The sequence below is a fragment of the Excalfactoria chinensis genome, chromosome 8 (genome assembly GCF_039878825.1).
Source record: "Excalfactoria chinensis isolate bCotChi1 chromosome 8, bCotChi1.hap2, whole genome shotgun sequence".
Classification (NCBI taxonomy): Eukaryota; Metazoa; Chordata; class Aves; order Galliformes; family Phasianidae; genus Excalfactoria; species Excalfactoria chinensis.
Window position 1 is genome coordinate 12,674,449 of NC_092832.1, and position 22,809 is coordinate 12,697,257.

General features: G+C 35.2%; 1 protein-coding gene across 1 annotated transcript in view; it reads left to right on the top strand.

Moving 5' to 3' along the window:
- Positions 1-612: 612 nt before the first annotated feature.
- LOC140255618 (uncharacterized) overlaps positions 613-22,809 on the top strand; it is a 34,096-nt gene continuing 11,899 nt past the window's right edge. Inside the window, exons 1-27 of the mRNA XM_072343382.1 lie at positions 613-732; positions 2,565-2,732; positions 4,921-5,116; positions 7,535-7,671; positions 7,865-7,956; positions 8,249-8,357; positions 9,000-9,026; positions 10,183-10,227; positions 12,814-12,849; positions 13,370-13,405; positions 13,986-14,024; positions 14,731-14,748; positions 14,974-15,009; positions 15,486-15,527; positions 16,159-16,188; positions 16,478-16,513; positions 17,700-17,747; positions 18,503-18,544; positions 19,175-19,210; positions 20,110-20,142; positions 21,509-21,532; positions 21,768-21,806; positions 21,920-21,958; positions 22,212-22,241; positions 22,362-22,397; positions 22,518-22,553; positions 22,669-22,704. Of these exons, the coding sequence (XP_072199483.1) occupies positions 2,703-2,732; positions 4,921-5,116; positions 7,535-7,671; positions 7,865-7,956; positions 8,249-8,357; positions 9,000-9,026; positions 10,183-10,227; positions 12,814-12,849; positions 13,370-13,405; positions 13,986-14,024; positions 14,731-14,748; positions 14,974-15,009; positions 15,486-15,527; positions 16,159-16,188; positions 16,478-16,513; positions 17,700-17,747; positions 18,503-18,544; positions 19,175-19,210; positions 20,110-20,142; positions 21,509-21,532; positions 21,768-21,806; positions 21,920-21,958; positions 22,212-22,241; positions 22,362-22,397; positions 22,518-22,553; positions 22,669-22,704 (1,308 nt within the window). The 5' untranslated portion in view covers positions 613-732; positions 2,565-2,702. The remainder of the gene's footprint in view (positions 733-2,564; positions 2,733-4,920; positions 5,117-7,534; positions 7,672-7,864; positions 7,957-8,248; positions 8,358-8,999; positions 9,027-10,182; positions 10,228-12,813; positions 12,850-13,369; positions 13,406-13,985; positions 14,025-14,730; positions 14,749-14,973; positions 15,010-15,485; positions 15,528-16,158; positions 16,189-16,477; positions 16,514-17,699; positions 17,748-18,502; positions 18,545-19,174; positions 19,211-20,109; positions 20,143-21,508; positions 21,533-21,767; positions 21,807-21,919; positions 21,959-22,211; positions 22,242-22,361; positions 22,398-22,517; positions 22,554-22,668; positions 22,705-22,809) is intronic.

A 22,809-nucleotide genomic window follows, 5' to 3' on the forward strand; every position in this document is an offset into this window, starting at 1 on the left:
GGGGGTTTCTCTCCCTTTTTGCTCGTTTTATTCTTTTGTAGAGTCAGTTCAGAGTTATCCATGAAAGATGACTTGTTATAATCTTGCATCTTCGTATTCATAGACCTGACCTGACCTTTAACATGATATATAGTAAATGATTAATATGTTGCTTGACTTCCACCGTTGGTAGAGCCTTATTCTAGGCACAGTGCATACTTGTAATCATACAAATCACTGTATAGAGTTTGCAGTTTTTATACGCATTTCCTCTTGAAAAAATATTGGAGTAGTTACTGTTGCGCTGCTTTATCTGCTAGTACACCTGAGGTATATAAGCAAACATTCTCAGTTCTGCTGCAAAGTCCAAGATGCAGTGATTTATCAGTACTGCCTACTGGAAATACCAAAGCGATTCAATAAGGATACCAGACCCTAATGAAAATAACCCTTACATCTTTTACCTTGTTATTTATATACCTGTGTTTACTATAGATGAAATTTCGTTACTCTTTCTTGCATAACTGGCTGCAGTGTATTTTGGCAGCCCAGAATGAATCTTTGGTTCTTGCATTGCAGATAACATGCTGGAGATTGTCATCTTCATTTCATTAATAAGGGGACAGTTGGAGGTCCTGATGTCAGTGAAGAAAAGGAAGCAGCCTGCCTAGTCTGATTTTGGTGTAAACAGCTTTTGGGAGAAACAAGACATTGCTACTGTTTGCATATATCAAAGAATTATTGCTTGCCTGCGTGAGTAGATGGTTTTCCTTTTGTCCATTATGTATCACTTAAAATTCTCGCCCATTGCCTGGCAGGGATCCTGTTCCCCCCAGTTTGCTGGACTCTGACCCCTCTCCCCTTTTGATCAACTTGTTTGAAGAATGAATTGACAAACCCTTGGTGCCACAAGCCTCGTGTCATTATTCTAAAGAAAGGATATGCATTCCATACACCAGGGAAGTCCACATGCATACAGCGTAGAGTTGATCTGCACTTTCACTGTAGCTTCAGTGCATAGCAAACTTTGCAATCACAGTTTCACCAGAGCAGGAAAACCACCACTAGTTCAGTCGGCAGGTAATTTATGAACTCAAAATTGTCCTTTCAAGTATGGAGACCTGAGAAAGGCTTCCTTTTTAGTGCCAGTTCTGGAGAACAGGTAAGTTATTACTGAATGAGCGTCCCACGTTTGATGCAGTGGAAATACTGTGGGTTGTTTTTTTGTTTGTTTGTTTGTTTTAATAAATCACAAACAACAATGTTATATAGGGGCTAGAAGACCAAGTTTACAACTGTCACATTGTAACTAATGGTCTGAAGTCTTACCAGCTTACACATTAGAGTATTCTGTTAGTGCTGTAGTGAACATAAGCATGCTACTTGCCTTATCTATGCCTCTTCATAACATTATCAAGATTGCAACAATTCATTGCCTGACATTTATAAATCTGCCTGCCAAACCTAGTGTTCATTGACTACTCTGTCCTGTGCATCGCTACAAGCAGTAATAATTCTGGTGGCTCTGGTCACCCATCAGTGTCTGGCTGGTGGTGAAGGTGTTGCAATCTTTCTGCTGACATTCAGTCTTTGTAGAGGCCTGAGTGCTTCATACGAGAAAGGTCTTGCATGTATACATTTGTAAGATCCCAGCAGTTTATTTGTCTCCTATCAGCTGACATTTCTTTGTTGTGTCATTTGTTCAAGGCGTGCTATTGTATTTGTGCTGTGCAGCATACATTTTCGTTACTGTTTATAACATCGGTGAGTTTTGTGGTATTGTAAGGAGAGGAAGATTATAATCTCTTCCTCAGTGGACAGTAGCAGATAGGAAGTGGTGTCTTTCATAGTGGAACGATAAATAAAATACTTCTCAGTAATTAAAGGTGATTAACAGAAGAAGAATACAGTTAAATATGCTGATTTTTAAAAATAGACGATATCTTTCAAATGCCATCAGCATTTTAAATTATAAATGTATTTTAAATGTAAAAACATGAAGAAATTGAAGAATTTTTGTGTGAACAGCTTTAGGTTCAAGGATTTCATGGTATTCCCTGGTTAAACACAAGTGTCTGTTTTGCGTTATCCTGATTCTGGACTTTTTCTAATCTTCAGCTGAGAGACTGTGAAAATACATATAAAGTCTGTTTAGTTTTCAATGCAGGTCAGACACAATAACTTCAGATCCTTTTCTCAAGAGACACGAGATAAAAACAGCCTCATTTACTATTTGCTATGAGAAAATGCTTGGCAGCACTACCATGAATTGAATTTTTCCATGTCTTTTGCAATGAATAGAAAGGAGTAAAAATGCAAAAAGTTAGCAGCAGGATGCTCTGAGGTCAAATTAAATAGACTAGCATGGAATATTTTATTCAAACTGCTCATGAAATATTAGTAAGGCTTTTGTATAGCACAATTTTGCAGATTTTAATCAACATATTGAGGCTGCCAGCCTTCAGAAGCCTTACCCGTCCCTAATGCCTAGTTGAAGGTCAGAGGGGGCATGATTCATCCATGAGGTGTGTTGTCATCACCCCATCTGGGCAGGAGAGTCCCACCTGCGGTGTCCTAATTTCCAGGCAGAAGCATGATTGGCTGCATCGGCTCCCCGCCTTGCCAGGGATTGGCCAAGACAGTCACCTCCTCTCTCTCATCTTGCTGAGCACTCGTGCTCCTGGGCTGCATCTCATCCACGCTGACCCCTGAGGGACTGGAGGATGCCCACACATCAGCGCTTGATTGATAAGGTGTGTTGCTGGGGATGTGGTAGACAGGGTGCACACCGACTGGTCAGATTGATTCTCAAGGGGTAAACACTACGGCTTACCAGGAATGTTTAGGAGGAGAAAAGAAAGGAGAAAAATACTCCTAAAGAATGAGTTGGAGAGGGCATATGGGACCAAGTCTTGAACTGTTGGCAGGACACACTTGTTAGGACTGCAGTTTTTTTCAAACTACATGAAAAGAATTTATCATGTTAATGAAATCCTCTATGATTTAAGCCTTTTAAAACAACTTTTGTTTCAGTGCAGAAGTTTGCCCAAGGCAAAACCACCAAAGTGGCTCTTCCCAGGCCCACTAGATTTTGAATGCAGTAGGAAACAAAATACCACTCAAGGATTTAATTGTTGACCTGAAGTCATATTAGACTAAATGAAGAAGAGGACGCTTAAGGTAGCATCTCAAATGCTGCAGAGATGAAAGCCATACAGGTTTACAGGAAGATGAAATTGTATCTCTGATTTAAAAAAAAAAAAAAAAATCAGACTTTTTCCATGATATGAAGGCAACTCAGGGAAGAATGTTCAGATGGAACTGACCATGTATACCTGAAAGAACCAGTTATTTTTTCTCATTAAGTTATTTAGAATCTAGTAGGTTTTTTTTTTTCTTAGAATTCCATGCTTTTATTTGATAACTAATTGCTGTTAGCTTTTTTTTTTTTTTTTTTTTTTTTTTTTTTTTTTTTTAACATTTTTCTCTTTAATAAATGTAAATTTATGTTGGAAGATACCATAGTTTCACTGAATAGGTATTGGAATTCAAGTCAGGCCTTGGAATTTTGTTAAATGCTAACATCTCTTCTTATTCTCAGTTCTGAGGAGATGATAGGACGAGACTTCTGGGTAGCCTTATATAGACAGCAAATGCAAAGAGAAGACAACTCAGAAATTTTTTATCTGCTTTTGTTTCTGGCTGTATTCTTAGCAGAAAAAGGAGGAAGAAGAGGGTTCAGAGAAGTTTTCTTTCAAGGCAGAGTGCAGCTTCAGATTTTTCCAGTCCTAGCTGTACAAGTGCTAAGAACTCTCTGCTTTGAAGTAGAACATCTAATTAAAAACAGATTTTTTCTGTCTTAAGCATGAGTCAGACAAGGATTTCAACAACACGTACTCTAGTTCATATTAAATCACTGTTTACCACCTCTATTAATATAATAACACCTACATACTGCATTTAAAATTTAATTAGAGGTGGACTATGTTAAAATAGTCGCAAGAAATTGGACAGCCGCACCCAGCAGGCTGTGATACCAAGACAATATGTTTACAAGGGTCTATTGAAATGATATTTTCATCAGAATTTAGGGGGGGACATTCTCCATCTGCTTTAAAGACATGATAACCAGTATATACAACTTCCCTGATTGCTACACTTAATGATTGTGACACCATGCAAACTTCTATCACCTTGTTTTAGGAAATCTCTTTGAAATTCAGTCTGTTGATTCTTTTTTAAAAAATTAAGTTCACTTCAGAGACAAAGGCAAAAATAAATATTTGTTGTGAAGATTTCCCCCCCACACTCTTGCTGGTTATTCTGTTCTTCGTTTTAGTTAGCTTGCACAAAAGCAGATGATCTCATGTGCTCATGCACAAATTGAGATGCACAGGTAGATGTTACAGACTGGATACATCTCATACGTTGTGTTGGAAATGCTTCCAAGGAGCTGGAAGTTCTCTATGGCGTTTAGCAGTAGATTTCTTGGCTGTTGGCTGTTTTTTGAAGGGGGTGTAGGCAAAGCAATCAAAAGAGAGCTTGTTAGTCACGGTTATTTCTACAAAAACAGCTTGAAAGAGTAAGACTTAGATCTTAATTCTTGTATACAGATCTGGGCTTAATCTGCCAGCTCAACAATGTGGAAGTTTATGCAAATCCTTTTAGAGTCCTCAGTCATAATGCAATTATGAATTGCTGTCATGTGACATTTAAGCTTCAGTTAATAAATCAGTGTCTTTAAATGAAAGCACTCATTCATTTATTGCACTGTTTTGACAATGTATATACGTATCTTATTTTCTTCGAAATATATGAAAGCAACAAAAGCCAGACTTTATAGGTTTCTTCTGCTTCATTCTTTGGAGAAGGGCAGGTGTTTGTTAGCTATGCCAACTACTAAAAAGCAGCTGCTATAAATTGTTTCCCTCTTTTCCACAGATGAGGAAACGCTTCTGCTTAGTTTTTTTGGTCTGCGGGATATTTTTGCCCGGAATCTTTGGTTTTCCACATGCAAATACTTCAATTGATTGTGATTCCTTGTTACCAAACTATGAAAATGAACCACAGACATCACCACCACCGTATATTATTGCTGTATCTTTTGATAGCTTTGAACCAGGAAATGAAATCCAAGGTAAAATAATCTGAATGACCTAAAATCTTTATTTGTGTCTTCTAGAACTACCAATCTTAACCAGGGTTGCCTTGTTTCTCTGTTGATGTATCTAATTATTTGAGATGATTTTTTTTTTTTTTAACAGTTCACATCTATATATGTTTTCACATTTATGTCTATATAATTAAAACTATATTATCAATTTACGTTCTCTTTTCCTTCTCTGATAAATACATTTTAGTTTATGCTGTAAGTTTTGTGACAGAAGTAAAATCCTATGAGACATCTGGTCAGACTGGACTAATAATTAGTTGCTCTTTAACAACCTGTTTGAGTATTTGCTGTTGTATCAGCTCTGTGCAGTGCAAAGAGATCCAGGGGTGACACTCATGCTGTAAACCTACAAGAGAATAAAAATTCAGGATACTGTATGTGACAACTCAAGAGTGAAATGCTTTGAGTCATGCTTGTCAGAGCCGCATCCCAGATTTTATCAGGTAGCAGGAGGTGGGGCTATTTTGGTTTTTTATCTTCCTAATCCTGAGTAATTCTCTGGATGGAGCACCTTGACAGCCTTATTTCTCCACACTACGCTGCCATCTCATGGTGCTGTCATGCTTTAGTGACGTGAGAGGGCTGCTTTAATCATTTGGTAGAACAAGTACAGAAGCATAGGTGAGTTGTAATGTGTCACATTTCCATTGCTGTATCTCAGTAGCTCAAAGTAAGCATTGTTCATACCAGTTGTTCTGCTGGGCTTCTGTTTTATCTGACCTCTGTAGCACAGATATGTTTCCATGGCAAGTGATGGCTAGGGGGAGGAATGGAGAAGCATTAGAGTCCTGTTATAACTCTCATTCTTGGAAAAACACATTTGAATATCTCCTTTAAGAATAGGATTGCTGTTTTGTTATTGAGAGCTGTTTTTAGAACACTATTGCCAACAGAATGGTGGATGGGTTTTGAATGTACACAGACTGTTCCGTGAGGTTATACAAGATTTATTGTGACTTAGATATTAAATCCCAGATGTTAGTAGTCTTGATGTGTTTTTAGCCTTTTTTGTCTGACCACACTCTAGTATCGCATAATTAAGTCTTTTACTCAGAGGGTGGTGATGCACTGGAACAGGTTGCCCAAGGATGTTGTTGATGCCCCATCCCTGGAGGCTTTCAAGGCCAGGCTGGATGTGGCTTTGGGCAGCCTGGTCTGGTGGTGGTTGGGAACCCTGCCCACAGCAGGAGGGTTGAAACTAGAAGATCCTTAAGGTCCTATTCAACCCATGCCATTCTTTGATTCTATTGCATCAGTTTATAAGCATCACATACTTATTTTCAGTAGGCTACCCTTCCATTAATTGTATTGCTCCTATTGCACCTATGACAGGCCATACAGCAAACCTTACAGTTGCATCTGTGCTTCCTTTAAATTGTTGAATGCTATCCCATCTATGCATTGTGTTAGGACTGAAATTGATGGCAAATTGAAAGGTTAGTTATATGGGTGTTTTGAAATATTAAATTGTTAGATATGCTTGATCCCTGACTTGACTGCTATTCCCAGTTTATCTGTTCTTAACTACTGACACTAATTTTTGAGGAGTACCACACATCTATCTCACAGAAAGGGTCGTTCTGATTTAATTTGTGAAGGTGCCCAATACCGGCACTATCAGAGCGTGTTTATAATACATTATAGCAATTCTGATATTGCTTCTTAAAACTTAGCTTCAGTTTGGATACTTATAATACAAAACTGCATTTTTTCACATTTGTGTTTTCAATTTGAGTTCCTTCAGTGGTAAACTGAGTAAAACTGAGTGTAATTATTGATGTTTCATTTTAATCTAGGAGAGACAAATTGTTTAGCTTTTATTTTTTCCAGTTGTAACGCTCGCGCGCGCACACACACACACAAAGATTCAGCAATTCAAATTGGGCAAAGGTCAATCTTTTTTAAAATTTTAGTATTTTTGAAAAAGAGGTAGAAAGCAATGCAATTCTTTTTCAATTTTGACTTTTTTTGGGCCTAATTAGGCAGATAATAAATAACATCCTGGTCATCAGGACCATCATGCAGTATTCTGGTACACAGGGGAGCAAATCAAATTAATAAGAAAGTTTTAGACATTTAGTAGAGCAGAATTACTTTTTAAAATTGTCAGGAATTTGTTCCATTGCTTTCTAATACTCTTAGTTACACTCAAATGCTTCTTCAAACTTCTTTCTTTTCCTTTGTTGTCAGTCTTAACAATCAACAAAAACTGTAGTAAGTCTTAATATTTTTTAAGAATTGTAAAAGATTTTAACTTCTTAAAAGTTAACTTCTGCACATCCAGTCATGTTCTGGAGGGGGGAGATTAAATGTTAAACATTTAAGTATGTAAGATAAGATAATGTATGAAACTTACATTTCTCAAAATGTCTGTTATTACAGTGACTCTAGAAGCCCTCAAAGATGTTGGGTTTAAAGAATTTAATCTACAGGCTCGAGAAACAGGAGGAGATGCTCCCGTTGGTACTTTTAAAATTACAGATCCAAACACAAAAGGCTTGGAATGTCACAACATCACGGTACGTATTCACTCTTGACAAAAGAAGTTTTAATGGCAAAAGGCATTTCATCTACAGAGTTTAAAAATGTAGATTTTCTTGAGAAAGACATGTGAAAACCTAATTATTACATCATTACCTGATGTAGTAAAGGCAGTTACCCAAGTATAGACAAAAATCACTTTTGTCTTATATAATTTGTTTTTAATTGCAGAATTCAGCAGTAAGTCATGCAAATTCAGATCTGAAGCAAAAGATTACAACAACATGGATTGCTCCAAATGACATTAGAGATCTTCAGTTCATGTAAGTAATATTTCTTTTTCTTTGACTTGAAAGTTTATTTCTGTGTGATGTTTTGACGTGAATTTATGCTGCCGTTTCTGACAACTTTGTTTTGTCACAGCCATTTTCCATAGTTTGTCATAAGTGTTCTGGAAAACGATTCCATTCTTTTCAAAATTCTCCTCCATGCCCCTCAATATTGATATAGAGTAGGTTATCTTGAATGAAGGAGGGAAAAAAAAAAAAAAAAAAAAGTTTATTGGTAAAGGTTTTTTTGTTAAAAGATAAATGAATTGTTTTATTTCTTTTGCAGTGCAACTGTTGTTCAAGATCTTGAGAAATTTTGGGTTGGAATTGAAAGCAAAACTCTCGTATCTACACATGCTAAGTCAGTTAATGGGACAGGAAAAAGTAAGAGGAAGGTAAGCTTTGAGTTCATTGGCATACTAGAAATTTCTGCAGTCAGTTAAGATATTTCTGACTTGGTGCGAGGGATATGTTTGGTGTCATGTATTCATTACAATGGCCATAGTCGTCAGATATTTTCAATGTTTTTAACTGCCTAATCATCTTAATAAAGTGACCAAAAGGGGCTGGGGGGGGAAAGGGAAGTTCTATCTTCCATAGAAGCAAGGAAGCAAATAATCTGGTTATCAAAATATTACACAGCACAGAGAAAAGGGAAAAGTGGTGATAAAAAGGACTCTTCTTTTGTTGTGTACATTACTGCTGCCTCAGTTCCTGGAACTATAAACATAAATCTTCTTATAAATTTATTTGTTCATTCATTTATTATGGACCAGATATTTCTTATATTAAGCATCTTAAACAAGAGAAGCAGCTTAAATAAATCAAATATTTTCAAATCTGTGAAGTTGGTCTTTACTGGAGCAGCCCTGCTGTATGTCATCTTGTGATTTAACTCTGAGTAAACACTTATCTTACTGCCTTTTGCCTCACCAAATGTTTTTCTTAGTTCCAATAATAATCCTTTTATAATAATTTTTTTCCTTAACTTTAAATAATTTGTAACTGTTTCCTCTTTTTTCCTTCCCTTCCCCCAGCTTATGATAGAAATTGAATGCAGCAAGGTAAGAACAAATTATTTACAATTTCATAGGTTTCAGTTACCTCAGTTTTAGGATTCCTGTCTTGCTGGTCCAGTTATTTCATAGCTGTAGCAAAAAGTTTTTATAATAGCATCCAAATTATATTTCTTGTGAGAACTTTATTAATGCATACATTTTTGTATTTAATTTTGAAGGTATTTTAGTGAGATAATGTTAAATATCAAATGAGATCATTACAACATGTAAGGTATTATAAGCAATCAAGAAATTACTTTTTTTTACCCAGGCCACAAGTGTGGATTCAGTTTAGTTTCTTCTTAGAAATAACTTGGTGTTTATAAAAGAATCATCAAACAGTAACTTGAACCTGTAATTTCTTACAGCGTGGAGGGACATACACAAGACAAGGTGGATGTGTTGTGGTAAGTATTACTTTTGTAAAGATATCATTATACTGCTAAATTTAATAGAATAAAAATAAAAATGCGCATGTATATATGTGTGTATATATCTAAACCTCGACCAAAGCTACTTCTCATCACATCTTTATTCTTTTGTGGTTCAATTTATTTTTGTCCTGTCTGTCTTTATAGTTGTACTACTTCTTTGCTTATGCATCTTTTCAGTATTGTTTATTTTCAATGTTGTGTTGTTTATTTTTTATAAAACGTTATACTCTTTAAATCATCATATAGATATATACAACCTATTTGATAGTTTTTCCCTGAAATTTGTCATTCAGCTCAGGGAAAAAACATTTCACTTCTCTCCCTCCTCACAGAAACATGCCGTGCATCTCATACTGTCTAATAACTATGTACTCGTATCACTGAAAAGTTTTCATTTGAGTGTTGCATAATTTGACACTGTTTAATGATCTTACCAGTTTAAACCTGCTTCTTGATGATGGATATGGTATATGAGGACAGAGAGAGGTGATGTGGGAGTGTTCTATGGCAAGCAGTAGAATGATGTTAATTTATACCAATTGAACCACTTTATACATTGGTTCTAAAGATCTCTGAAATAATTATAATAGTATCAGAGGAATCAAGTCACAGTAAAACTACTTCTTGTTTTCTCCTTTTTCCCCACAAGTTAGATCATTCTTTCCTGAAAGTAATTTACATGAAAATCAGTTTTCTTGAATGCAACTAGCATTTTGATTTCTTCACAGGTTCAGCCCTCTGGTTCCTCTCAGAGCAGCTATTCTAGTGGTCAGGTAAGGATCCTAACTTCCAACATTTATACATTTACCTTCAGTAACCCTGAACAAATAAAGTTGAAAACAATACTGAGGTGATGAAATGTCTCTGCTAGTTAACAGAAGGCCAAAGTTATTCTTCCAGTAAAATGTATGTGCAGGAGCTGGACTAGGCTATGCTGTCAAACTCAATATGTTTACTGACAGCATTTTGACCTATAAGCTGATTCACCACCTCTGATTTCAACCATTGACCAAATTTACAAAGCATTAACATGACTCATTGGAGAAGGAAACATTTATTCCATATTCCTAGAGGATTCCCACCCGTGTGTATGCATGTTCATCCAAACTTAAACACTGTTTGATAGTTCTAGAGTCATCTGGTGTAATGAAAATGTACTCAGACTTTGAGAGATTGCTTTAACTAAATTCAGACTTTTCTACATTTCATTTTCTTTCCTTCATAATATATTCTCTTTTCTAAGGGCTAATTTTTCGTCTGGTCATATAACTGCCTGAAGTTATTATTTTTATTCTAAAATATGAGTCACATAGTATAATAACCCATGGACTCTGAAAGGCTGCCTGACCAATGACAGTATTATATGAAATCCAGATGATGGCTAATATTTCATAATAAAATAACTGTTCCAGGCAGTTGTGATTGAACAGGTAACTTCTGTATTTCCTTGTACCAAAGTTGTTGGTGCACGTTATCAGCTGCTTGGCTTTTTGTGCCACAAATAGCAGGATTTCTTGTGTTATTTCTTTATTTCCTGGCCATGCTTATAATTTACTGTTTGTGGTTTTTTTTTTTATTCAGAGTGGAGCTGTCTACACAATAAGCAAGAGTGGATGTGTTCCAGTAAGAACTGTTCTCATATTTATTTTATTGTAGCCAATATAACTATATTCATAGAAACTTCAATTATGTTACTTATGCAAGTATTCTTTAGAAATTTCTGTTTCAAAAGGAAAACAATGGAGAAAGCTTGAAGGAGAAAAGTGTTACAGTTTATCCAGTGGTATGACGTAGTTGGGAAACTGGGGTATTACAAAGCTTTACAGAAAGGTACTGATTTTAGTCAGCAAAAGAAAGGACTGGAAGGGTTACTTTTTACACTGAAGGGTTGTTTATGTTTTTTCTTTGTTCGTTGGTTCTGTTGTGTTTTTGTTGTTTGTTTGGTTTTTTTTGCACTAAAGTAGTTCTCTTGATACGAGTTCTCTGTTTTGCCCTTCTAAGACAAGACTGGTCAAAATCGATCTACACATTCTAAATAGTTTCTTTTCTTGGAATTCATCATCTCACATGTGGCAGGGACACTTGTGAATTAGTTAATCTAATGTGAATTAATTAAAATAATTTCCTAATAGTGTGAATTTTGAAAGAATTCTTGTATTCCACTGGATGTTCCCTAATATGTAAAGTGATGGTGTGCCTTGCTCTTACCTATGATGTGTGGGTATTCACATATTAGCAGTATTAACTGCATTCTCCCTATCATCTGTTCCTTACAAATTCCATGTAAGGATCAGTTAAAACTGAGATTGTCTGAAGCACATTTTTTACTTACAGGCAAATATGGCGGAGAAATAACTGCTTGGTCTTTTTTCTTCCTAGGGAGGTGCTGCCAATGCATACAGCCAGAATGCATGTAAAGATGTAAGCTGCTTATATGTTTACTTATTTCTTACTTATTTATTTGCTTATTTATTTACTAGTTTCTTATTACTACGATTATTAACTCACCTCCTCATTGCAGATTGCAGTAGATTCGCTTATGCGGGGTTAGATTATTTTTCTTAAATATATTAAAGAAAATGTTGGTGATCTGAGGTACTATTCTGAAATTCCTATCAGGAGTTACTAATTATTACTCATTCATCGTCTCAAAGAAATCTTGTTAGTCTACCAAAATTTCAGGATTTTATCTTAGTTCTTAATGCATGTACAATGTATGTATTAGTGCCTATCTGTTCAGATATTGCCTAGTAAGTCCTGTTGTTTTTCATAAACAATCTTTGACTTTAAATCCAGCAATTCTGTATTTAATAGGGAAATGTTCATAATCATATTTCTTTCTGTCTCACTTCATGAAAAAAATCATTTTAAAATCTAACTTCTTTCTCATTTTGAAAATAATGAAAGGATGTAAAGAGTCTGTTAGAAATACATTATGCTTTTTACTGCCTGTTTTGAAATGAAACCTTAGCTAAGAAAACCAGTCAATCAGGTGCTTAACTTCATGTATAAGATTTGTTATACTAACTCTGAAATATTAAATCATTACTATACCAATTAAATTATTATCTTTGTTTAATATGCAAGTGTAAACTTCATTTGTGATAGAGTCACATTAATTTTGTGACTGTTAGAATGTGTGAAAAACTTTACTACAATCATCATCAAGCAATTTCCGAATCATTTCATGTTGTCCTTGCTTGTTAAGTAGTTAAAAATAAGTTCATTTGAGGTGTAAATACTCTAAGAAGTATTACTGAAGTCACTGTTTCCCTTCAGTAACTATTCAGTAGCTATTAACTTCAATAGTTAACTATTGATTGTGGAAATAAAGAACTGATTTATATTTTGTTTTTCAGAGTGCATCCTCATATGGCAGTCTTACCTACGGCCAGGTAACTCTGTGCTCTCCAACATGCTTTCATTTTCAGCATATTAAGCAGCTGCAGTCAAATTCTGCTGAATAATAGCAGAATATATGGAAGGGAATAAGGGTCTTCCAATAATTACCTATTATATCCAGACATGACTTCAACCAACAATTCTATTCTTATGGCGTATCCAATTTATACCAGCTTGTATTTCAGCAGTAGATTTTTTTTTTAGTGGTTTTATTGTTTTTCTTACATGTTTTCGATGAAGGTAGAAGTGATTGATTTTTTTTTTTCCTACCAGCAGTTTATTTTTATTACAAACAAACTTTTTAGTGTTTGAAAAAGAAATAAGCTATGTGTCTTATTCCTGTTGTTCATTTGTCAGTTCCCAGTACGCTCTTATTTTCCTCCAAAATGTTGTTTTGTTTAGGAATCTAGGGAAATACTGTAATTATCTGTAACATTTGTGTGGAAGATAGTGCTGTAGTTAATTTGTCAAACATTTACCTAAGCAAAGTATGTCTTCCTGTATTCTTTACAGTCTGTTCCTGCAAGTAGTTCAGATTCCAGTAAGAAGGTAAGCACACCTTTTCTTTTTAATTCAAAGAAAGATTTCATACAGGTGTAACTTGGCATGACTCCTTTTATTTTACTGGTACTATACAAAAATTTGATTTGAATCTTCATTGCCTTATAATACATCCCTGTGCAGCAGTGGCTTTTGTTGACAGTTGACTTAGCTGTATCTAAATAGTTATTAGAAAAATGAAGCTAATATTAATACTTCCTATAGTGGAACACTGAATATAGACTGGATTGATCTTCCACCTCTTGGTGGATAGTAAAATATCATAAAGGACACATGTATAAACCAGTGGATGTAGTACATTACAGCCCTTACAGATGAGTCACTGTCTGATTGGAAGCAAGTCTCCTTATGCTCTACTGTAAACCTTGTATACGTTCTTGTTTGACAGGTAGTGTACGTTAAGAATTTCTGTAAAAAAAAAGACAGTAGTACTTTTTGAAGGTAATGATCCATAGTATTATTATCAATTCTTGCAAATTTAGAGATTTCAGCATTTTCTTGTTTTTATAAGTTATTTAAAGAAAGCCTGTGATGAGTAAACAAACAGCTTTATCCATTCTGTCTACAGGTAGTGGTCATTCCCAACAGCAACCCATTTCCACCCGTGGTAAGCTGTTTCTCTCTACCACTCCAAGTTTTGACTCAAGGAGCATTTCAGTAGCTTCATGTTTTAATTTGTCAGAAAGATTTGTTACACATATGGAGACAAATCTTTGTCACACAGGGTTTGTCCTAGGAACATAATTATTTCCAGTGATAGACGATAGTGAGATAGTAACTGCATCTACATGATACGACAGGCCAAATATTTAATCTTAGTCATGATTCTATGATTACTAGTACCACTTGCAGAGATATTTGATTAACTTCTGATTCTATATGTCTTGATAAATATAATGTGCATGTTTCTGAATAGTTTTGATTTCCTGCTTCCACTGCATTTTTGTCTTTTGTAAATTCATTTCTATACTTATTTTTAAAGAACTACATTTCCACTCTACTTACTTTGAGCTCATAATCAGCCAAAAGAAAGTTTTACTTTAATGTGGTTAAACTGAGTTTGTATGTCAAAACTGATACATGTGGTTGGTTGTTGCTTTTTTTTTTTTTTTTCTGATGTCCACTTTCTTCTCAAACTTGTTCCAGTGTGAATGAATACTAAAATCCATTTCTAATCTATTATCCTTCCTAGATCTTTCTTCCACGTTTGGTCATGTATTGTACTGAAAAGACAGGGCTCCTTTTGTGCTTCAAAATCTTGCTTAGACAAGCCTTTGTTCAGAATACTTAAATATTTTTGTTTTCATTTGCAGCGTCATACCTATCCCCAGGTAAGCATTTTTTATTTTATTTTATTTTATTTTTTTTATTTTAATATGATTTCTCTATTTCCTTATGGGGTCAAACCTCAAAATGGTCAAACTTCAAAATGGTGTCCCATTTTGTGCTCCCATTTCCTTTATTATTCCAAGCAAGGTGGTAGAACTAGAAATTTTCTGTTTACCAAATCAAATTCAATGATCTCTGCTGCTTTTTTTTTCTGTTCTGTTTTACAGAGTTTGGGCAATTCTGCTACTAGGATCATAATACAGGTAGATGTTCTTTCTTTCATGGTCTTTGTGTTTTATCTCAAGTTCTGCCTCAGTAAACTAAGCAATGACTCATCTATTTGAGGATAAATTAGTATGGATTTCTTAAATCAATGGTACACAAACTACAGTGTTAAAGTAGATATGTTTCTGTAGTTACAGCAAAGTTAATGTCCTTTTTGGTTGCTGATCAACAATTACTGCAACTGTGTTCTGTAAGCACAAAACATGAAAACCTCCGTATTTTCCCAGAAATACCACAGAATGACATAATGATTATATAAATAATTGTCATTGTGAATTATCTTTGTATGCTGAAGTATTTATCACTGTAGCACATTGAGATGGCATAAATAAAGCAAGGAAAGACAGAAGAAACTCATTCAAACTGTCCAGTAGGCTTAATAGGGTTTTTTCGCTAAATGTCATGGTACTTAATTCCTCTTTAAAATGAATAACATTATTTTCTTCCTGTACAGAGTGGACAAAGGCAACAGAGCAGCGGTTCTACTTATGTTCAGGTAGGTGAGATTAAAAAGCTAAAGCTACTTGTAGGAAGAATAAATGGGCAAAAATACTAACATAATGATTAAAAACTTTATGTTGGAGTAATGCATGAGAATATTCTTCATGTGAACAAAAGCATGAAGTTTTCCTATTTCTTCAGCTGTGATGGTAAGGGACAGTAGGAAAGGAAAAAATTGTCAGCATTATCTGTATCACTGTAAGTGGTGAGAAGAAGTTGGACTGAGGGTAGGTCTGACTTCTGGGCCTCAATGCCACAGGCATCATGGATATCACAAGCATAAATTATCTTAGTGTGGACCAGGCTCCCCAAGCAACAGCAGTTCTTATGGAAAAGTAAGTATACCCAATATTCTCTAAGAAGTTCTTCACTGATATCTCTGTGATCAGTGGGACTGACAGATTCTTCAATAATGAAGTTTCCTTTGACAGTCTGAGTCCCGATTTAAGTTATGGCTATTGCCATTGATACACTGTACAGGTGACAGTGTACTACTGTACTACTCTGTCACCTTTGGCTCAAGAGGAGACTTGCTGGGAAACCTTTGTCCGACTGTATTTGCATAATCAATATGCACTTTATAAATCCTCTTTGATAAGGTAGTCACTGTCTTCTCTTTCTTAAAGGGTTCCCAAGGCAGCCAATCCTATGGGCAGGTGAGATTTTTTTCTTCTGAAATATATTGGACTTCTCTGTAGGGATCTGCCTTTCAAAAGAACATTGGTTGTTTGTTGGTTTGAGCATTTTTTGTTGTTTGTTTGCAAACTTGCTTGTTTTTTCCTTCTTGGTGTTTCAGGACAATTCCTGTTTATTTATAGACTCACAGGATTATAAAACAGAATATGGAATGGAGAAATTCTACTGGGCAATATTTTTATTTTTTTCTTCTGTAGCTTTGCTAAATCTGTAGCTTTATGTACAGATTGATTCGTGGTTTTCTTACAGATCTCTCGGCCTCAACCTGGCAGTTCTTATGGCCAGGTAAGCAAGCATTAGTCAGAATATACCATTTGAAAAAGTGGTATCTCGTGGCACTACAGAGCTTAAAATCACTTAGTGATATTTCTTTTCTGTTTGTTTTGAGTTCTAAAACAATTCTCCAAATCCATTTCAAAACTTTTATTGTGAAAATTATATTTTTTTCAGTGGATATCTACAATAGCATGGGTGCCTATCTCTTTCTAATCTTTTAAAAAGATATGAACTTAAAAATTTATGGTAGAAATATTCTCCTTGGTAGTGTTTCTCTTCCAGCTGATTGACATGGTAAAAGATAAACTTATAGTCAGTTCTTCATTGTCTACTTCGATCACAGAACAAATAAGTGTTTAAGGAGTTAAAAAACATTGGATGAGGTTCTTCTTTCCAGGCAGACTTGATCTTCTAGACTTCAGCTCTGAGATATTTGTCCTTTTACTGTTGACATGTGAATTAAAGTATTGTAAGGTAGATTAAAATTTTTGTATGATTTATGTCAAAGTAGAAGAAATATAGAAGATGGTTCAAATCTTTATTGTCAGTTCCTGTCTCCATAACTCTCCCGGACAGCCGTGGTATAGCTGTGTTCATATATGAAATATTTTCTCTTTTATGACACTATTGATGGTAGATTATGTGAGCAGCTAATAATTCCTTGTTGTCTTTGTTACTAAAAGTTTTAAAAAATATATTAGCATCCTTGACTGATTTGTTTGACCGGCTACTTTTAATTACATCATTTTGTTTTCTTTATATTAATCTATATTTTTAATGGAATTTTTGCTAATTCAATTTATACCACTTCTATTTCCCCAAAGAGGAAGGGAATTATGCATCAGAGCCCCATCTAAAATACAAACATCAAAAATGCAAACAATAATATCATTGCAGCTATTATTGGCCATCTAAGCGCAGCTTCTGTGAATCAATAGGCAAAAGAAATATCCAGAAAGTGTTGCACCCTTTCAATGTCCTGAAAAGCTTCCATAAACCTAGAATCCCATCTGAGATGTAAAACCAATCCCTGATTGTTGTTTGATATGTACGGAATGCTAGAATATTAATCCTGAATAACATATATCAAAATAATTCTAGTTTAAAAACAGTAAATTCTGTCTTATTCTATAAAAGTGAAAGAAGCATCTACATCACGAGTAGAATAATTTTGAATTGATTTCTTTAATTACAGGTCTACCAGCCACAAGGAGGTGGTGGAGGAAGTACTTCCTATGGCCAGGTAAGCATAGACAATCATCAGCCAGGATACATCATCTGAGATGATTGAGTTCTATGGCACTGCAAAAGCATTAGCAATCACTCAGAATTTTAACTTTTTCTCTGATAGTATGTTCTTATGTTTATAAATTATCTACTTGCTATTTATTTGTATGGAATTCTGGCATCTGAAATCATCTCATTCAGCATCATTGTGCTGGTTAAACTGAACAGTAAGAAAAAAATGCACAGGACAGGCTGAGAGAGCTGGGTGTCTTCAGCCTGGAGAAGAGAAGACTACCAGGAGACCTGATAGTGGCCTTTCAGCATCTACAGGGGAGCTACAGGAAGAAAGTAGACAGGCTCTTTAGCAGCGTCTGTGGAGATGGAACAAGGGGGAATGGATTCAAGCTTAGGGAGGGTAGATTTTGGTTGAATATAAGGAAAAAATCTTTTACAGAAAGGATGATGAGGCACTGGAACAGGTTACCTAGTATTGTGGTTGATGCCCTGTCCCTGGAGACTTTCAAGACATGACTGCATAAAACCCTGAGAAGCCTGATCTAGCTGTGGTGTCTTTGTTCACTGCAGGGGAGTTGGACTAGATGGCCCTCAGAAGTCCCTTACAACTCTAATGATTCTATGATTGTGATGTCCAGGAGGAAATCCTGGCTCTTCATTCTGCCCTGCGCTTCTTTAGGATGTAGTTGTTGGTTTTCGCTAAGGCAAACTGATCCCTTATAAAAGGATACTAACCAAATGATTTTCTTGCCATAGGGTGGGCCAACCTACACTATCAGCAGTGGTTCTTATGGACAGGTAAGCAAACTGAATGTTCTCTAAGGAGTTCTTCACTGATTTCTCTGTGATCAGTGGGGCTGACAGATTCTTCTATGTTTCCTTTGGCAGTGTTAGTCCCAGACTGAGTTATGGCTTTTGCCATAGAAAGATGATACATTTTATGGGCTCAGGATCAGCCTTGCTGAAAAACCTTTGTCCAACTGTATTTGCATAATCATTATGCACTTTATAAAAGTCCTATATAACAGTGACATTCTTTGACAAGGTGGTCATTGTCTTCTTTTTTGTAAAGGGTTTCCAAGGCAGCCAGTCCTATGGTCAGGTGAGGCTTTTTTGTTGAAGTATATTGAACTTTACTTTAGGGATCTGCCTTTCCAAAGAACATTGATTGTTTGTTGGCACGAGGTTGGTTTTGCTTTTATTTTGTGTGTGTGTGTGTGTGTGTTGTGCGCAGAATGTTTACCTTCTGTTTATTTAGTGTTGGTTTTATTCCTCTTCAGTATTGCAAGATATTCCTGGGTTTTTGGTCATCCCAAGCTGCCATGTATTAAAAAATACACAGAATAACTCATGGAACATAAGCTTTTCTGTTGTGGTTTTGTTAGGACTACAGCTTTATTTACAAATAGGTTTTTGCTTTTCTTGCAGGTCTATCAGCCGCAAGGTGGTACTTCATATGGCCAGGTAAGCAACAGTTAATTACTAGATAGTATACAGTGTTTGAGAAAGTAAAGTGCCATGGCTCTGCAAAAGCATTTAGCTGTCATTCAGAGTATGTAATTTGAGTGTAAAGCTCACTTTCATATAATAGTTACACTGCGCTGAATTATAATGCATATATGTGGTGTCTTCATATTGCATTGAGGGTTCTGTGAGGCTTGCTTCTTGAAATAAGAGTAAGTTGTCATTAGAAGTGAGATATTTTTGGTTTTTTAAATGAGTCTGGGAACAGCAGGAGCAACAGCAACTACAGAAAGACTAAAAAGGTCTTTCTCACATAGAAAGGAGTACCTGTAGATATGATCTTACATCCACAAGGTTTTACAGTTAAATTCACAGCAGTTCATAGCTAGTCTTCATCCTTTTAAGCAGACAAACAGCTGAATTCCTTTAAATTTTATTTCTTTATTTGAAATGAGGAAAAAATATATTTGAATTACTGAAATGCTTTTAATGTTGTTTTTTGTTTTGTTTTGTTTTTTTCCCCTTCCCAGCAGGGTGGATCTTTATCATCAGGGGGCAGTGGAGGTTGTGGACAAGTAAGTGCCCATTCTCGAAGGCATTTGAAAACTAGACTCTTCTTTCTATGTATTAGTAAAATTTTTTTTAAGAAACGGTATGATGTCTGTTAGTAGGAACCTTTTGCTTTTGTTGTCACATGAAAATATCTAGCTTAAAGCTCCACAAGAGATGAGGTTTTTTTTTATCAGAAAGAGGGTAGACACACTGACTGAATGGGTTAAATAAAATTAAACTCATTAAACTCTGTGAACTTTTGTTATGTTACAAACTAGAAAAACTAGTTATTTTTTCCAGAAAATGAATATTTGAGGATTTACCTTTATGTTTGTCTTTTTTGACAGGGTACTTCATATGATAGCAACCCCTGCCACCAGGTAAATAGACTTCCTCCACTAATTTTAAGTAATATCCAAAATTTGTTTTGCTACTGACTCAGCTGGTCCTGTCCTCAGATTCATAGAGTGCAGTTCCATGCAATCGTTACTAACGGTGGGATTAGAACTGACTTCATATACACAGGAGCTTCATGTCCATTTTCCTATCCCCTTCTTTTTTCTTTTTCCCCTAACATTATGTCTGAATCAACTTCAGAGCTGCTCAACAGACATTATGTAAATCAAGGAGCTCATAGGAACACATTTTAGGAGCACCATTTGAGATTTCTGAATGTGAGAGTACTGTAACTCTTCACTGAGTTTGGTACAGTGAGGTATCAGTAGATAGTGTATATTTGTTATGATTTTTTACTGCTGGAACTCCAAAAGTCACTATCCTGTAAGATTTCTTCTACTTTCAAAGAAGTAATTTATTTGAAAGCTAAAAATCTGTAATAAAAAAAAACAAAAACAAACAAAAAACAATATGCTCTTTTTTATTACTTCTCTTGATTTTTATTGATTTTTTTTTTTCCACAAGCTAAGTGGGAGAGAAATCATTTAGATTCATTGTATTACCAAATATAACGTGTGACTGCAGAAATATATACTGTATTTATAAATACACGCACAACAGAGGTGATGGTTTAGTGTGCTATCATAATATAGTATACACAGTTGCATATGTAATATTGTAACTGTAAGTGAAATATGTAGGTAAACAATAACTTAATTATAATAACTTTTCAAATGTTTCAATAATGAGAAGTTATTTATTTCTAAAACTAAAGTAATTACTTAAATTTTGTTCCTTCTAAAAATTGCTAGACATTGAAATATTGTACTTTTTTGGTTTGCTTCCTTTGGCTTTTCTAGATGAAGTCTCAGCCCCACTTAACCAAATGGCAAATACTCTACTCAACTGTTATTTCACTTTGAGAAGTTATATTCCTTTTTAAAGGGGTTGTGTTGAAGCATATGGAGTGTTTTATTTAAATCCTTTTCCTCAAAGCCCCTTTATCTTGAAGCTTGTTATGTACTAATGCTATCAGAGGAATTTTTCATTCCATACCTGTAAATAAGGTTTCTTACAGGAGAAGAAAACATACATTCTCTAGACACTGTTCCGAATGAAGCATATCACTGCTAGGAATTAATTAAAAACACGTTTATGCTACTTTGCCATGTGTCTCATGGCATATTTACTTTTGCAGTCTTAACAATCCATGCTTACAAAGTTGGAAATCATACCTTCATTGCATATCTGCTTATGCTCTTTCTTCCTCTGAAAGAAAAAAATATCTTAAGTTTCATTAAATCAAACAGCAAGTGTAAAAATTATGCATAATTTTTGTTTAATTTACAGGATGGATCTCAGAGTGGTAGCCAGGTAGGATGCTTCCTATTATCCGCTGATCAAAACTGTCTAATAATTTCTAATCCGTAGTATAATTTTGTTAATTATGAGGGTGTAGATTCTTGCATAACCTCCCCATCTCATTTAATTAATCTCCAGTGCTTTATATCAACCCTGGAACTTGCATAGAAAGAACTCTATAATCTAATAAAGCTAAATATGCATCAGCTCTGCAAGTGTACTAACTGTTGCTATGTTGTTTTCATAGAGTGGATCATACACCTCACAAAGCTATGGTGGAAGCCAAGTAAGTAGTGGTTTTTATTTCTTAATGAGGTTTTATTTCACATAGATTCCTAAAGTTCTGATCAATATTGTATCTGTAATGTTGTAATACTCAAATTTTGTTATTGTTAGCAGGGCGGATCATCATCCTCACAAAATTATGGTGGCAACCAGGTAGGAAGAAATTTATTTTTCTCCTGTAAAAAATTGTTACCCTATCTGATAAGCATTTTTCACCAGGTTTGTTTTGCATTCTTAGGTGACTATTCTGTACCATGCCTGATTAAGATGCTGGTATTACAGTTACTGTCATCTAGAAAGTTGTAACTGTTCAAATAATCTCCAGCAATTGTTAATTATAGCTTTACAATCCCCTAATGAAATCACAGTTGCGTCTGACATTGGCTTTGCATTTGTTATTTTAAAGGGAGGATCACAAAGCTATGGTAGCAGCCAAGTAAGTAGTGCTTCATTTTACCAATTACAAATTACTTCCTACAAGCTTTAGCCTGTGCTCAAAATCAGATTTTCTCTATCCTAATATTCTCTGATCATGATTGTCTGGTTTGTTTTAAAGGGTGGATCATATTCACAAAACTACGGAGGTGGCCAAGTAAGTAGTGTTTTATTTCACCAGTTACACATTACTTCCCACAAGCTTTAGCTTCTGCTAAAAATCAGGTTTTCTCTATCCTAATATTCTCTGATCTTGATTGGCTGGTTTGTTTTAAAGGGTGGATCATATTCCCAAAACTATGGTGGTGGCCAAGTAAGTAGTGTTTTATTTCACCAGTTACACATTACTTCCTACAAGCTTTAGCTTCTGCTCAAAAGCAAGTTTTCTGTATCCTAATCTGGTGTTGATTGGATGGTTTATTTTAAAGGGTGGGTCATCCTTACAAAACTATGGTGGTGGCCAAGTAAGTAACACCTAATTTCACCAATTAAACATCAACTCCAACAAGCTTTAACTTCTGCTCAAAAATGGGCTTTCTATGTCATTCTCTGATGTTGGTTGCTTTGTT